At 44.3% G+C, this 15,013-nt stretch overlaps 1 protein-coding gene across 4 annotated transcripts in view; it reads left to right on the top strand.

Annotated features, from left to right (window-relative positions):
* Positions 1-15,013, top strand: part of fam184b (family with sequence similarity 184 member B) — a 29,143-nt gene that overhangs the window by 1,825 nt on the left and 12,305 nt on the right. For all 4 annotated transcript variants that reach the window (XM_037102744.1, XM_037102736.1, XM_037102725.1 and 1 more), the window contains exons 2-8: positions 5,578-5,766; positions 8,510-9,184; positions 9,850-9,985; positions 10,339-10,490; positions 12,326-12,871; positions 14,398-14,505; positions 14,600-14,898. In XM_037102744.1, the coding sequence (XP_036958639.1) occupies positions 5,578-5,766; positions 8,510-9,184; positions 9,850-9,985; positions 10,339-10,490; positions 12,326-12,871; positions 14,398-14,505; positions 14,600-14,898 (2,105 nt within the window). The remainder of the gene's footprint in view (positions 1-5,577; positions 5,767-8,509; positions 9,185-9,849; positions 9,986-10,338; positions 10,491-12,325; positions 12,872-14,397; positions 14,506-14,599; positions 14,899-15,013) is intronic.

The raw sequence follows: 15,013 nt of genomic DNA, 5'->3' as shown, positions 1-15,013 counted from the left end.
GATCTTTTTTTTTTGCGAGCCTAGTTCCTCCACCTCTCATGCCTCTCTGCTCCTTCCATCTTCATAAGGAAAGAAGAAGAAGAAGAAGGCTGGACTTCTCTCTCTGTCTCTGTCTCTGTCTCTCTCTCTGTCTGTCTTGCTCCTCTTGAAACTTTATGCAAGCCCTTGTCAGAGTGCTTTAGCCGTTTGATGACCGCAGTAAATAAATCCTCCCCCAAAACCCCGGCGAGCTGATGAAATATAAGAAGAATCATCAAATCGGATATTTGGCGTAAGCGTTTTTCTCTGAGCTTTGGGGCGCTGGGCATGTGACACATGGTTTATTTGAGTGTTTTGGGGGTGGAGAGGAGAGGAAGTGGGTCAGCTGTGGTAACCTTATATATTTAATAACCCCTGCTCTCTGCATGGAGGCTGCCACACACACACACATACTCAACACACCTCCTCGCTCCATCCATACTTCTGCTTGACTTCCACCACAGCTCTCCCCCCTCACCCCCACCCACACTCCCTCCCGCCCTCCTCCCTGCTGTCCTGGTTGAATGGGTGCTGCTTAATATAAACCAGTAGCACGTCGGAGTGTGTTTACATGGCGGAACGGGCCAATGGGAACGAGGCGAGAGCTGACCGGGCCAGCTGTTGTGAATGTTCACATAAGCTTGTGCGTGAACTGACGCGCACACACACACACCCACACCCCCCCCTACACCAACACAGAGGGAGGAGAGTAGTCTCTTGACGTGACTCACGCAGAGATCAACAGAAAGCATATTAAAGAGTGTGTGTGTGTGTGTGTGTGTTGTGTGCACATATGAACCCACACTTTTGATTGGCAGCTCTAATTCTGTCTGTGTGATTTCCTGTACTTATCTAGCTTACACTGTCACAATGTTCCCTGCTTTGTAATCCAGCACACCCGGTACCCTCTTTGATATGTGTGGAGGTATGTGTGCGCGCGTGTGTGTGTGTGTGTGTGTAGGAGAGGGGCTGATGTAAGAGAAAAGTGTTGTGTGTGCTCGCTCGCTTGTCTCTTTGCCTCTCCTCTGTGCACCAACCACTCGCTCTACATCTCACTCCTGTTTCAACAGCCTCGCCTCGGCCCCTCTTTACACCGTAGACGGAATATTAATTTCGTGCTTTGCTGACTATGAAGTTATTGTCAATAAGCACGAGCACCGGCTCGTGAGGCTACATGAATAACATTATCGACTGGCAGGATCAATATGGGGATCTGGAGACAGGATTTACAGTAGCGAGGGGCCCCTCGCCGCTCTCTGACCGGGCCGCCATGCCAGCGGTCTACAGAATTTACACCCGACATGCTGAATCAAAGTGTGACACCTTGTTGCACTGCAATCTGGAAACCAGGACTTCCGAGGGAGGCCTGTCATGATAACTGCCTCATGTTAAATGATGTACTGTCTCATCAATAATTGAGATTTACAATACAAATATTATTTTTAGAGACTATTTATGCCAGATATTTATACTAGAATGGCACTAGTCGCACATTAGACGCCATAGTCTAATGTGCTGCACCATATCTCGTATTGATCCAAGCATGTTTTCTCGCCTCTGGTAAAAGCCATAAAGATCGCTAATCTCTTCCTGTGAGTTGATGCCTCCTGTCATACGCGCACACGTATGCATGCAAAGGTGCCAAGGTGTACGAACATCCGCCGTTTGGTGACCTACTCTTTTATAGAATTTCTTTTTCATAAATTTTTTAATGTGAGAGAGAACAACGGCATCTGTGAACGCGGAGAAAGACATCTGGTGTCAGCCTCTCAACTTTACAAGCCTTCTAGCTTTTCCTTTTCCTAGTGTAGGTGAACATACATCATGTCAGTGGTTAACAATGTTTCTAACAGAAAAAAAAGCCCAACGTATTTCCTATACTATTAAAGACTGACCGATAATCGATTGCTAAGAAATTGATAAAACAAGTTGCTTAAAATCTTCCCCTATGTGCTGGAGGAAGTGGGGCAACGTCCAGTCAGATTCACAGCACTTTCTATCTAAAGTTTGAAAATTTAGCTTGTAGCCACCATAACTTACTGGGCGTCACCAAACTAATAAGGCTGCTGAATGGGAGCTTGTAATTTCAACTTGCCTTCTCTCACATATTCTCATATCACATAGTCTCACTTGGCAAAGATATGAATCCTTTTGGATGGGCATAAAAAGCCTTTCATTTGCCATTTAGGTGTGAAAACGCAGAAATGATTAAATGTCTTGATCTTGTGGTGCTCAACCTCTCTGTTTCGTGACTCCTTAAGATGAAGCGGTGACTGGCTGGGGACTTCTTGTCACGACTTTGAAGTGACAATTTTTATCTTCTCAGATTGTGTCATTTAAATTATTTTTAGAGGTCTGAAGATATGAAACCCATCCAACATTAAGAAAAAAAATGGGGCTTGGAGACAAATCTGAATTTTATGTAGCATATTTTTTTCTATCTTATATCATTTAATAAGCCCCACTAGTTCATCACATTATAGGGTTAAAAGTATGTCTGCACACTTTTTACTGTGTTTCATGGTTTTAAAGTCAAACTATGGGGAACCTCAATATATGGGGTTGTGGCAAAGGTTTTTGGAAAACCTTTCACAATGTGAATGTTACCTTGCAACAATACCGATGGAAAGTCAGCTGAAGTTTTGTAATCCACAAAACATTTCTGAAGAGTCACAGGATTTCAGCTTCCTGTTAAACAACTGAAGTAGCTGGAGACTTGCATTGGAACATAATAATAATAATGAAGAAAACATAAAATGGCTCGATACAGCTCGTCCAGCGTCAAGACTATGGACGTTATTTACATATTTGATGGAGGAACACACTTCAGATGGGCTGTGAGCTAACGCTTTTAGCTTCACAGTTACAGTGAAGATTTTGGCTGAAAAAGGGTGTTAACGACATCTTAGGGCTTGCATAGACTTGGTTTATGCAGGATGAGCTGTACAGACCCATTTTATGATTTCTTTCTCTCTCAGAATGCAAGAAGAATGCTGCCATTCTGTTCTGCTGTGATGCTCCAGAAATGTTTTGTGGACTACAATACTTTACTTAACTTTCCATCGACATGAGGGCATGAGGGCCAGTAGATAATGAATTAATTTCCCGTTTGTGCGTGAACTCATCCTTTAAAGAGAACCCTTGCTAAATCTTCCACTCCTCCCTTATATCTTATATCTTCCTCCTTCCCTGTCACTCTCACACTGGTCACTAAGGTCGGCCAAGAACTGCACGCACGCAAACCCTCAGAGCCTGCCCTCGATTCGAGTCCCCTCCATTCCTCTGAGTCATGAGTTATAGTTCGCGAGGCAAAGTTCAGGCGCTATGATGTTATTGAGTAGCCGGCAGTGTCACATACTGTCCGAGTGACCGACGGGGGAGAGAGGGGTCGGTTTGTGATCAAGATTTCGGATTATACCACATCCATCATCCATATGCGCCGCTGAATTATAATAAATACATCGTAGATAAATGGACAGTGTTGGGACCATGTCGGTTTCTGTGCAAGTGTGAGGTGGTGATGTGCCAACACACACACACACACACACACACACATAGAGGGAATGTCCGGCAGTGCTGTGCCAGCTGTGTGCTGCAGACAGGCAGGCGTCTGGGTAAAATATGAGCCCGTGTGTCCCCGCCACACACCCATGCACATGCACTCACACAAACAAGCACACACACCTCTGCAGGGGGGTAAGTGAGACATCAGGGTCATGTAAGAGCAGATGATGACACTGTAGACATGGCGTAGAGGGTAAAGTGAATAGTGGGGAGAAACGGGCCATATTTCAGGTGTTAGTCACAGTCTATATCGGGATGAGGGGGGAGAGACTCCTCACATGCTGGCAGGCGAGAGAATCACTGTAATGCCTGGATGATATTAACTCACCAGACTCTGTTTACAGTGAATACACACAGTTTGTCGGTGCTGCTGTTTAACCTCTCTTATTTGTGTGTGGGGATGTTTCCGGATGTTTGATATTTGCTGTCATTAAGGTGCCATCACACAATTTCTGGCCCCATAATGGCTGCGTCTGTTTGTGGACCAGTGTTAGTGTCAGATCCCTGCTGCTGGTGAGGTGTAGGGTTGCAACTGTATGAGATTGTCATGGTATGATAATCATCCAAATGCAAAAAACACCAGGCAGGGGGAAAAACAAAAAAACAAAAAGCAAGCTTTAATAAGGAAGCTGCTGTAATGCAAAAACAAAAATGGCGGGAACCAAAAGAAGCAGGCACGGCCCAATCTGAGACCTAACGAAGAGCAAAAATACAAAAACAAAATTCAGAAACGCAGTTTTACACAGAACAAGGGAAGGAAAGAGACAAAGGCAGGAAGTGGAAAGACCCAACAAGACACATGAGGATGTTACTACAAAATAAAACAGGAAATAAGCCAACCCAACATCAGAACCCTGACAGTCTCAGACAAGTGTTCTTTGAATTTCTAGCTTTGATACAATAGGAGTAAAGATATTTGAAACCATGATCTATAAATCTACACAGAAGTATTGAATCAGTTTCAAATATTCAGAATCTGTATTTTTCATTCAATCAATACTTTTCAAACTTTAATCAGTTAATTACAAAATAATTTAATTGTAATCTAACCAGCCCTGCTCAAATTAAACTAATGACTCTTGGTCATTCTTCATAATTATCATCATTTCTAATGGTACATTTACAGTTAATTAAACTCTACTTAATAAGTATTTCACTGACAATGACATGTTTTATAATTGTAAAGGTTTATAAACATCAGTTGCGACTTTACAAAATGGTTAATAAAGCTTTTCCTTAGTGGTAAACTGTGAAATAGCTCTTAAAGTTTGATTAGCAAAAAAATGACCTTCTATTAATGATGATTATTAGAACGTGTTACTGGACTTTAATGCCATGAAGACTCAAGCAGTAATGTATCTCACCCTTAAGAGATGAAAACTAAGTTATTATCAAAGAATAATAAACAGATTTTAATCTTGTCGGTCACATTAAAGAATAATAAATCAGTGAATAAAATAAAGACACAGAACATACTTACGAGCAGTTTTGTACTCTATGTGCTTACAAATTAAATGAGCCGGCTGAGAGGCCAATTTGAATCTTTTCGTATCAAAAGAGAAATATCTATTACTCGATAGCCAGTGAAATCTTTCAGTGTCAGCTCAGACTCAATAATAATCATCTGTTTCTGCTTTAAATTATTCTGCAGTCCAAAAATAGCAGGAAGAGGACACAAAAGCACTTTCTCTTTAATAAAGTCACCTCAGGGACAGAAAACCCAAAGACTCAACTTTTAGCTACTGTAAAAGAAAAAGGAACAAGACAATAATGACAGAAACATACAGTAATTATGTCCGTCTCAGACATCACATGCCACAATGAAGAACAGAACAAGAATAGCTGGTGAACAATTTACAGAGTGGTGGTGATCGGTTCCTGGTCAGCTGCAAAGAAAAGGAGCCTTTTGCCATTTCTTAAAAAGGTTTTACTCAACATCTTTAATTTAATAAAGAATCATTAAATGTCTCCTCATCTGCTGTTGATGTCCTCCAGGTGATTTACTCTCTGAACATGAAGAATGAGGAGCAGGAGGCGGCCCTGCAGGCCTTGAGCCACGCACACCACGAGGAGCTGCACCGCATCCTGATGGAGACGTGTCACGAAGGGGAGGGGTCAGCGCTGAGGTCACGCCTCCTCGAGCTGCAGGAGTCTCTGGAGGAGCAGCATAGAGTCGGAGCCCAGGTGTGTGTTTGTGTGTGTGTGTGTGTGTGTGTGTGTGTGTGTGTGGATGGGTGGGTGCACTCTTACCCTCCTGATCACGAGATAAACCGACCTCATTCAAGGGCGCGTTGTATCGCAGTGATTTAATGTGTAAACTCCCAGCGGGAGCAGCAAATCAAACCCGCCCCTCGTGTGACCTACAACAGTCAACCTCGTTCAGATGGCCCGTTACTCCACCGACTTCATGCCTAATTTACATGCTCTGCTCCACAATAAAACTTCCCAACATGAATCATAAATACCCACATGACTTTGTCGTGAGCTCCTTGGAAATGGAAAGATCTTAACAACTAAAGGGATGAAACATTAATGTGGACTTTAAACTTTTATTTTGAAACACATCTGTCTGGTTTGCTTGTCGTCTGCCATATGTTTTCCTGTTTTTTTTTGTTTTGTTTTGTTTTGTTTTTTAATACCGATTCAGGAGAATGTTATTTCAGGCGTGCGGACAGGAAACGAACAGCACTGAACGATTTACAACTGTTTTTGGTGATCAGAGGAATAGGCACAATTCGATGGTTTTCACATGATGAATGTTAGGTTAGTTGGAGGAACATGTCGTCAGAACTGGAGCAGAGTGGTGCCAAGGTGCTGCTGATAATATATTACAAGAATGCAGTTAGCTTGAAAAGAGACTGTAGAGTTAAATATTGATCCATTTAGATAGATGCCGTGTCCACAGAAAGTCAAGACAACTTGATTTATACAAACCAAAATGTCATCCTCAGTGGGCTTTACGGTGCACAGTGAATGACATCCTCTGTCATTAGACAAAGTATTGTTTCCTATTAGCAGATCTGTTGATATCATTTATCAACAAAACTCAAACACAGCCTAACAGCTAACTGACCGTTGAAGACGTACTGGGTTGCCTAGTTAGAGCAACGCCACCAGACGGCACCTTGTTTTTCATGGAGTTAGTCAGACAGATGCCTGTTAAACAAGCTCCTGTTGTCTTTTACCTCTGTGTTCAGGTATAATGTTAAAATGGCACGAGGCCACTGTTTTTTGTCCGTGCATGATAAGAGTAGTGGCTGTACAGCTGGGCTTCGTCAGGTTGATGTGTAAATAATAAATGACAAGCGATGTGGAAAACCTCCGGCATGTGCAGCTGTGCGTTTTGTGCAACCTTCACCATCTTCAGCTGTGCTAACAAAGCCACAGCACCCAGGAGCCACTGACCCAAACTGTGACAGCAGTTCCAGTGAACAGTTTAACCACCGTTCAGTCTGGAAAATCTAATATAGTCTAATATTATAAGACTGTATATGTAACTGCTGGCAGACGTTTCTTTCCACAGTAAACGCACAAAAATACCCCAGATAAAGAAAGTAATATACCTGTCAGAGGTAATGTATAATTGTTCATTTCATGGGCTGTGATTTCTAAATAAGTTAGTAATTATTTCCAAGATGTTTCCAGGAAAGAAAAAAAAAAAAAGAGGAACGAACGACATCATTAGGTGCTAATTAAAGGTCCGATAGAGACAGCGTTGAATTGGTACACTTCCAATTCATTAATTAGACACAAATTCTTCTTGTACTCAGTGCAGCAGGCCTGCTCAACATGCAGGAAATGTGTCGAGAGAGGAGGATACAGTTTAACAAATATAAGACAAGATAAGAAAAGAACTTTATTAATCCAAAATTTGTTTATTTTTTGCCCGAAATTGCCAAGAAATTACTCTAACATTCAAATAGTGTTACACATATGCAGCACAACAGTTTTCCGACTGAATCATAAATGAATTTCCGCTTTGGATTAAATGAGGCTCCTCTTGCAAGGAAATTCATATTTTCCCTGTAATTACCTAAATGTAGAGTTCCTTCGAGGGAAACTCCCTACGAAGTTATTAAGAGATTACAGACCTACAGACTAAAGCGTAACACAATTGTCTTTCATTTCCAGGACGCCTCAGTGCAGATTATAACTTACTTATGAATCCTGGTTAGTTCTGTGACAAGAAGAACAAAAGTCTAGATCCCAACAGTGCCGGTGACGATGTTTCCTCTCGCACTGGGTGTTATTTGTATATGTCACAAAAAATTGGTGCTTATCAGACGTTGGCAGTCTCGCCTTTTTAAAAAAAATTTTGCAAACACACTTCACACTGTTCACTCCGGCAGTCTGCACTGCTCCTAGACCTCAGCATGACCTATGAGACGTTATGAAAAGGAGACTTTTGAACAAAAACACGTGAACTGTAGGATTCTGAGTGCTTTGTGCAGTTCTATTTTTTACCCAGTTGTTGTTGATTTATCATCAGTATCAATGCGGTATAAACATTTTCTCCTTTCTTTTCCCCTTTCCAGCATTGTGTAACAGTGATGCACATTGAAATTAAAGTATCAAAGGTCCGGTGTGCAGGATTTAGGGGGATCTATTGGCAGAAAGTCAATATAATATTCCTAATTTTGTTTTCATTGATTTGAAACTATGAAGTGTGTTTTCATCACCTTAGAATGAGCCCTTTTACAGCCCTTTTAGTTGAGTATTCCCATTTCTGCTACTTCATGCTTTTTTACTATGCTGTACAGTTCCACTACACCACACATACTAGTCACACTGCATCGGGGCCAAAGGAGTGCGTTTTTACAGGCACAACATTTACACCAAGAGCAGATTGAAATGTGTACAGTTATGAAGGAAACTGAGACTTCACGTGGAAGTGCATTGTGTAACATGTTATCCTCTGTGCCTCTAGGTGCAGGCAGACTTTGAGTGCTTCCGTATCCAGGCGGAGGAGAGGGAGCGTGAAACTGAGGCAGAGCTGCGGAAAGAGTTTGAGGAGAGGCTGCAGGCTGCAGAGGAAGAGCTCCAGGAGGCCAAGGCCCAGATCAGTGACGCCCAGGAGGAGAGCCTGCGGCTGAGCAAGGAGCTGGAGAGGGCCGAGGAGCAGGTCCAGGAGCTGGGCGCCCAATGTGAGGAGCTGCAGAAAGTCGCCATCGAGGAGAGACAGAGCAACGTGGAGCAGAGGCAGAGAGAGGACGAGGAGAAGAAGAAAGAGGAGGAGGAGAGAGAAACGGAGGAGCGGGAGGACTTGGAAAGGCTTACAGCTCTCTCGGAGGAGGTGAAGGCGCTGAAGGAGGAGAGGGACCGGGCGGAGGAGGAGAGGAGGCGAGCCGTGAGAGAGGAGAGGGAGCGGTGGGAGGAGAAGCTGAACGAGGTGAACGACGAGAAGGAGGAGATGAGGAGGAGGATGGAGGCAGAGTGGAGGGAGGAGCAGCAGAGGTGGGAGGAGAGGGAGGAGGAGGAGAAGAAAGGGATGCACAGCGCTCTGAGGGAGAGAGTGAAGAGGGCCGAGGCGGAGGTGGAGGGTCACCTGGAGAGGCTGGCGGAGAGCAAGAGGAGCACGGTGAAGCTGCAGGAGCGAATACAGGTGCGCGTGCACACACACACACACACACACAAAATCCTTCCATTCATACTACAGCTATAATCCGACGCTGTGAAACGGGAGGTGAAGGGAAATTGAAATGTTGCAGCTTCCTGTCTCTGATGCACCGGGCTAATGATGGTGTTGATGGGAAAGGAGGGAGCGATGTGGGAGCACAGGGGGAGAGAGAGGGGGGATTTTGCCTGTCTAACCACGGGCTGCCCTCCCTGAGTGCTATTCCCACTGCCAACTATCTGCTAATGAGTAGTTTGAGCAGGATAGATTCACTGCACCACCACCATTACCACCTCGTGGATGAGCATTAAGAAACCCTACGAGAGCTGGCACAGAGCTGACAAAAGCTCTCACAGCAGACCATTAAAGCCTCACAGCTGGGCGAGAAAGCTCCCTGACTCACCACATCTCATCCCATTCTTTTTTTTTTTTTTTTTTTCTCCCCCTCTCTCTGACTTCTGTTCTCCCTCTCCATCCTCCTTATCTGTGTCATATTCGCCGACGGCTCTCTCCTTCTCTCCTTCATCTTTTGTTTTTTTTTTTTTTTTTCGCTTTTCTATTCCCCCGTGTTCCTCTTTGCCATCCCACTACACTCCTCCGCATCTGCCCTCCTCACTCGTTATAACTCCTTCTCCTTGCCTCTCCTCATCCAGGACCTCGAGGAGGAGCTGGAGCTGGATCGGAGGCGTGTGTCCGAGGCTGAGGGCGTGGCTAAGAGGGCGGAGGAGGAGCTGGCAGTGGCCAAGGAGAGGCTGCTGCTGCAGGAGGACGAGCTGCAGAGCCGGGCAGGTAGTCCTTCTGTTGCCTCACCTGTCGGCCGGAGGAACGCTCACGTCGGCGGAAATCAGCTGAGCTCAGTGCATTTTCACTCTGACTCAGCGTTAATCAAGTTTTCACCTCACGCCATTATAATATATACAAGGAAATGCAACATTATTCATCCTCCACAAAGGCAAACAGTTTCATCAAAGTGTCATCATACCCAGTCAGCAGAAACGCCTCGAATTTTATTTATTGCACGAGAACGATTTTTGTTTCAGGCGCTTCCTCGCTCACTGTCGGCCTGCTGTAAGTCCATTTTGCCTCTATTATGCCCAATCAATCAATACATTTGTGTGTGTGTGTGTGTGTGTGTGTATTAGAGGAGCTGCTAAATCGCGGAGGCTGCGAGGTGTGTGTGTGTGCTGAGGTGGAGGAGCTGAGGAGCCAGGTGAGCCGTCTGCAGAGCAGGAACAGAGAGCTGGAGCTGCAGAGCAGCGGCCGCAACAGTGACCACGCCCGGCAGATACGCCAGGTAAACACACATCATACTGAGAAGTGACATGTGCGTAAAAGCATATTAAAGGGAAGGTTCAGCCCAGATTAAAAAAATACACATTTTCCCTCTTACCTGTAGCGCCGTTTATCCATCTAGATCGTTTTGGTCTGAGTTGCCGTGTTCTGGAGATATCAGCTGTAGAGATGTCTGCCTTCTCCTGAATATAATGGCTTGTGGCGCTCAAAGAAGGAGAGCTAAAAAAAACTGACTCAAATGCAAAGATCGCAAAATAAAGTCTGAATAAAATGCCTAAGTTTACTTAGCACCTCAGCGTAATACACAGAAGTGAACAAACAGCAGAAGCAGAACAAACAAGGCAGAAGAGAAGCAGGCGGAGAGACGGAGTGAATCAGAGCAGCTGAGCAGAACCCAGACTGCTACCAGCAACACAACACACAGAGCAACTCGTTTGACTGTTTGGAGAGCGAGATGATTGATCGCGCTTCCGCGTTGGGAAGCCGAAAATCAACCGGCGCACAGAATTACTGAAGAATGTGTCGTTACCATAGCAACCCACGCAGATATGCTGGTGACGTCTTGGACCCCAATATCCGATGTGATCACTCAAAAAAAAAAAAAAAATTGTCAAATGACACTCGATATTTCAGATCAGGTTTGAGTCACAGATTGTATATTTTTATAGGTCGTCTGAACATAGAAGTCTCCGGGGAGAACTGACAGAGACAAGCCAGTAAACTGATTCTTGTGATTTTGTACTATAAAAATAAAATTGATTTTGATCAGATTTTGACTGATTGGACAGTTAAAAAACAGGTGATGAATTAACTGGCGGGAAATTGAACAACGGCAGGAAGTCAAACAAAGTGGAATGCATGAATCTAAAAAAAACATAAAACCAGGAGGTGAAGTTAACTTCATGTCCCATGTGAGTCATCACAAAAAAAAAACTACAATTCGAAAAAAAAAACTCAACAGGAACGTATCTTTCCAGGCGTCGTGACCCAGTTACTCAAGATAATCCAGAGACCTCGCTGAGAGCAGTGTCATGCAGGAACTATTTTCTTTCCCACTGATCTACACCCACCAAGCGAATCGCCGTGCAGAGGGGAGCACACACCGACTCATGGATGAGAGGCTTGTGCTCGTTATGGCACAGGATGTAAACGTTAATGGAGTCTGTCTGTCTGGCTAAGCTTCAGTCTCGTCAGATAGCCTCTTTTTTTTTTGTGAGCGGATGAACGCTTCCTACTCACAGCACAACAATGCAGGTTAATTAAAAAGCGCTACAGGTAAGCACAAAAATGCATATAGAAAAAAAAAAAACCAGACAAAAAAAAATAGAAAGACCTCTCCATATAACGTAGTACAGTACAAACTACCTTTAACTATGACCAACGGGCTAAAACACATAATTGAATTTACATTTCTGAAATTGGCATAAAAAACTAAACACTGAAAGTGTCATAAAAGTACAATTTATTAATATATTTGTTGCAAATTAAATTAAATTTGAAATTAAAATGAAATTGCATCAGGATACAGGCCCGAACTCGTCATTGTCGTTGTTGCTCAGGCTGCAGCTGTAGCAACCTTCTGAGCAGCTGTGTGTGCAATTAAGAAGGTGAGACTTTTCCACATTAGGTACAATCATTTTTCTCATGTTAATCAAGCCATTTCCAGTTGGTCTCACACATGCAGTACACGTGGAGTGTTTAACTCTCCCACCTATGCCCACAAGCCACCAGCAAGGCAGGACAGACACGAGTTTGCATACAGCGGTCCTGCGCTGTCAGATTGTGCTGGTGTGCCTATTGAAGTGAGTACTGAGTGCTGTTTGTGTGTGTCGACAGCATGCGGAGGCCCTGTCCAGCCTGCGATCTGAGATGGTGAGAGCTCAGACAGAAGAGCTGCGACGCATCCAAAAACATGCGGACGACGAACGGGACAAACTGCAGAGGGAGATCGAAAAGGAGAGGGAAAGCCTCCGGAGGGAACGGGAGCAAGAGAAGGATCAGCTGGAGAAGGAGAGGAACAGGCTGCGCAGGGACAAGGAGGAGGAGAAGGAGGCGCTGCACAAGGAAGTGGAGGAGATCAGGGAGCGCCTGAGGAGAGAGAAGGAGGAGGAGGTGGAGCGGGAGAGGAAGGAGCTGGAGGTCGAGAGGGTTCGCGTCCGTTCGCAGCTGGACAAGAGCATCGAGCAGGTGGAGGTGGAGAGAGCCAACGTGCAGCAGAAGCTGGAGGACGAGAAGAAGAGGCTGGTGGAGAAGGCGGAGGAGGATAGGAAGCGGCTGAAGGAGCAGGTGCGGAAGGCCATCGAGGAGGTGATGAGGAGGCACGCAGCAGAACTTCACAGCGTCCAGGAAGCTCTGAGCTCCGAGAAGAAAACCAACCAGGAGGTCAGTGGCAACTAGAAGTTCCCAGTTTGAGGCACAGATAAGTGAAGCATCGAGATGTTTACCTGCAGGACAAGAAACAAGATTACAGGCAGAATGTGATTACATGCTGAGTGCTCTGAAACCAGCATTTAATACTTTTCACTGCCATGTTTAAAGTGTATTACTTCCCTTTTCCCTTCAGTATGAGGCGAGGCTCCATCATAAAACAGAACCCAGTTCTTCATAACATGCACTTGTATATCTGAATTTTAAAAATAGCATGCTGTTCAGCCCCGGCAGCCAGCTCATATAGGCTTAATTATTTTAGTTTCACTTTCAGTCAGACTTGGGATTTAATTATTTTGGATTCAAGGACGAACGGCTATGAGAAATCCTTTTTCCTTTCATCCCCTCACACAACTGCAACAGTAATACTCTGCTCTCCTGCTGTGTGCGATGCACATGTGCGCTTACAGTAGAAACTCTGTTATGCAGACACAGAAATCAAGATTCACTTGCTGTTGTGCAACTGTCTTTTTCTTAAGGTATGAACCTGATAAAGATTGCTTTTAGTTTAAGGCTTAAACCAACAATTATTTTCATCTTTTATGAATCTGTCGATTAGTTTTGTCCATAAAATTGTGAAAGATGTTGATGTGTTTCCCAAAACTCAAGATGACATCCTCAAATGTCGCAAACCCAAAGATATTTAGTTTATTGTCAAAGGGGAGTAAAGAAACTAGAAAGTATTCAGTAGCTGGATTCAGAAAATTGTGACTTTTCATTTAAAAGATGCTCAAATGATTATCAAAACAGTTGGTGCCTCATTCAGTAATTGACAGTGCATCGATTAATCTCAACATTTCACTCCTACAATGTTGGACTCCAGTGGACACTTTAAAAGCAAATGATATAGATCCATATCCAAGCATTCCTCTTCCTTTGGAAAACCTGGCACCTACATTACCCACAATGCAACTGAGCTAGTTGACATCACTGGAGGTAATTTATCATATTACATGCAGTTTTTAGTTGTACTCAATTATATGCATCATTCAACAGCTGAGAGTTTTGGAAGCAAATATCTATAATTAAGTTGATAGGAAATAAATATGCACATGTCATCAACGTATAACCAGATCAACCAAAAAGAGATTTGACTCCTGTTTTATTAGAGGGCTGAAGAGATGATATTATACAATATTATATCATTAAAAGGCAAAGATCGGAAGAGAATCAAAACTATTTTGTGTAACATAAATGTTTCTTGTCTGATCTGCGGTCCTCTTTATTATCTCTCTGAGGGGTTGGCGCCCCCTGCTCGGGATCGGCTGGTCTAAAGGAGCATGTTTAATGAATATTTGAACGAAGAGTAAATGTAGAAATACAAAGAGATTTTATCACATAATTGCCTGCCCTTTGAGCCCTGTTATAAAGTGCACTTCATCGTGACTAATTATTAATTAGGCTTAGTAATAAGGAGATTATAGTATGGTCGGGTTAGAGTGCTACAAAGATGATAAATTGTTAATGAATTTTCTTGAAAGGTGTGCGCCCATTTGGATGAAGAGCGGAGGAGCGGCGAGGAGCTGCGCGGCGGGCTGGAGAAGGATCGGGAAGAGCTGAGGACGAAGCTGAGAGACGCCACCAATGAGGTCAGAGGTCAATTGGTGGAGTGAGTAACGGCTTGTGATACCAGCTGTAAGGCATGTTGAACGTGTTGAAAGTGAAAAGTCTTTGCGCTCTCAGATCTGTAGGCTGGAGTCGGTGATCCAGCAGCAAGACAAGAAAGAGAAGGTGGCCCACGAAGCCGCACCCTCGTGTGGGCCGCAGTGCTCTCGCCTGGAGGAAGAGCTCCAGCAGACTCGCAGTCGGCTGGCTCGGGCGCAAGAGGAGGCAGACAGGCAGCGGGACCGGCAGCAGAGAGAGATCGCCTCCCTGAGAGCTGACAAACATAGACTAGAGGAGAAAGTCCTGGAGCAGAGCCGACTGAACACAGAGAGGAGTCTTCTCGATCAGGGCCAGCGGCACACTGAGGACCGGATCAGGTAGCAGAATCAACACCGGCCTGCCAGAACGGATCAGGATGACAAACACAAAAATCTTGTAATCGCCTCTTGTGCCCTCCGGTTAGAAGATCACCGGGGGAGATCAAAGTTGAGT

This window comes from Acanthopagrus latus, chromosome 1 (assembly GCF_904848185.1).
Source record: "Acanthopagrus latus isolate v.2019 chromosome 1, fAcaLat1.1, whole genome shotgun sequence".
Lineage (NCBI taxonomy): Eukaryota > Metazoa > Chordata > Actinopteri > Spariformes > Sparidae > Acanthopagrus > Acanthopagrus latus.
The sequence above is the reverse complement of the archived record's forward strand: the minus strand, read 5'-3'. Positions and strand labels throughout refer to the sequence as shown.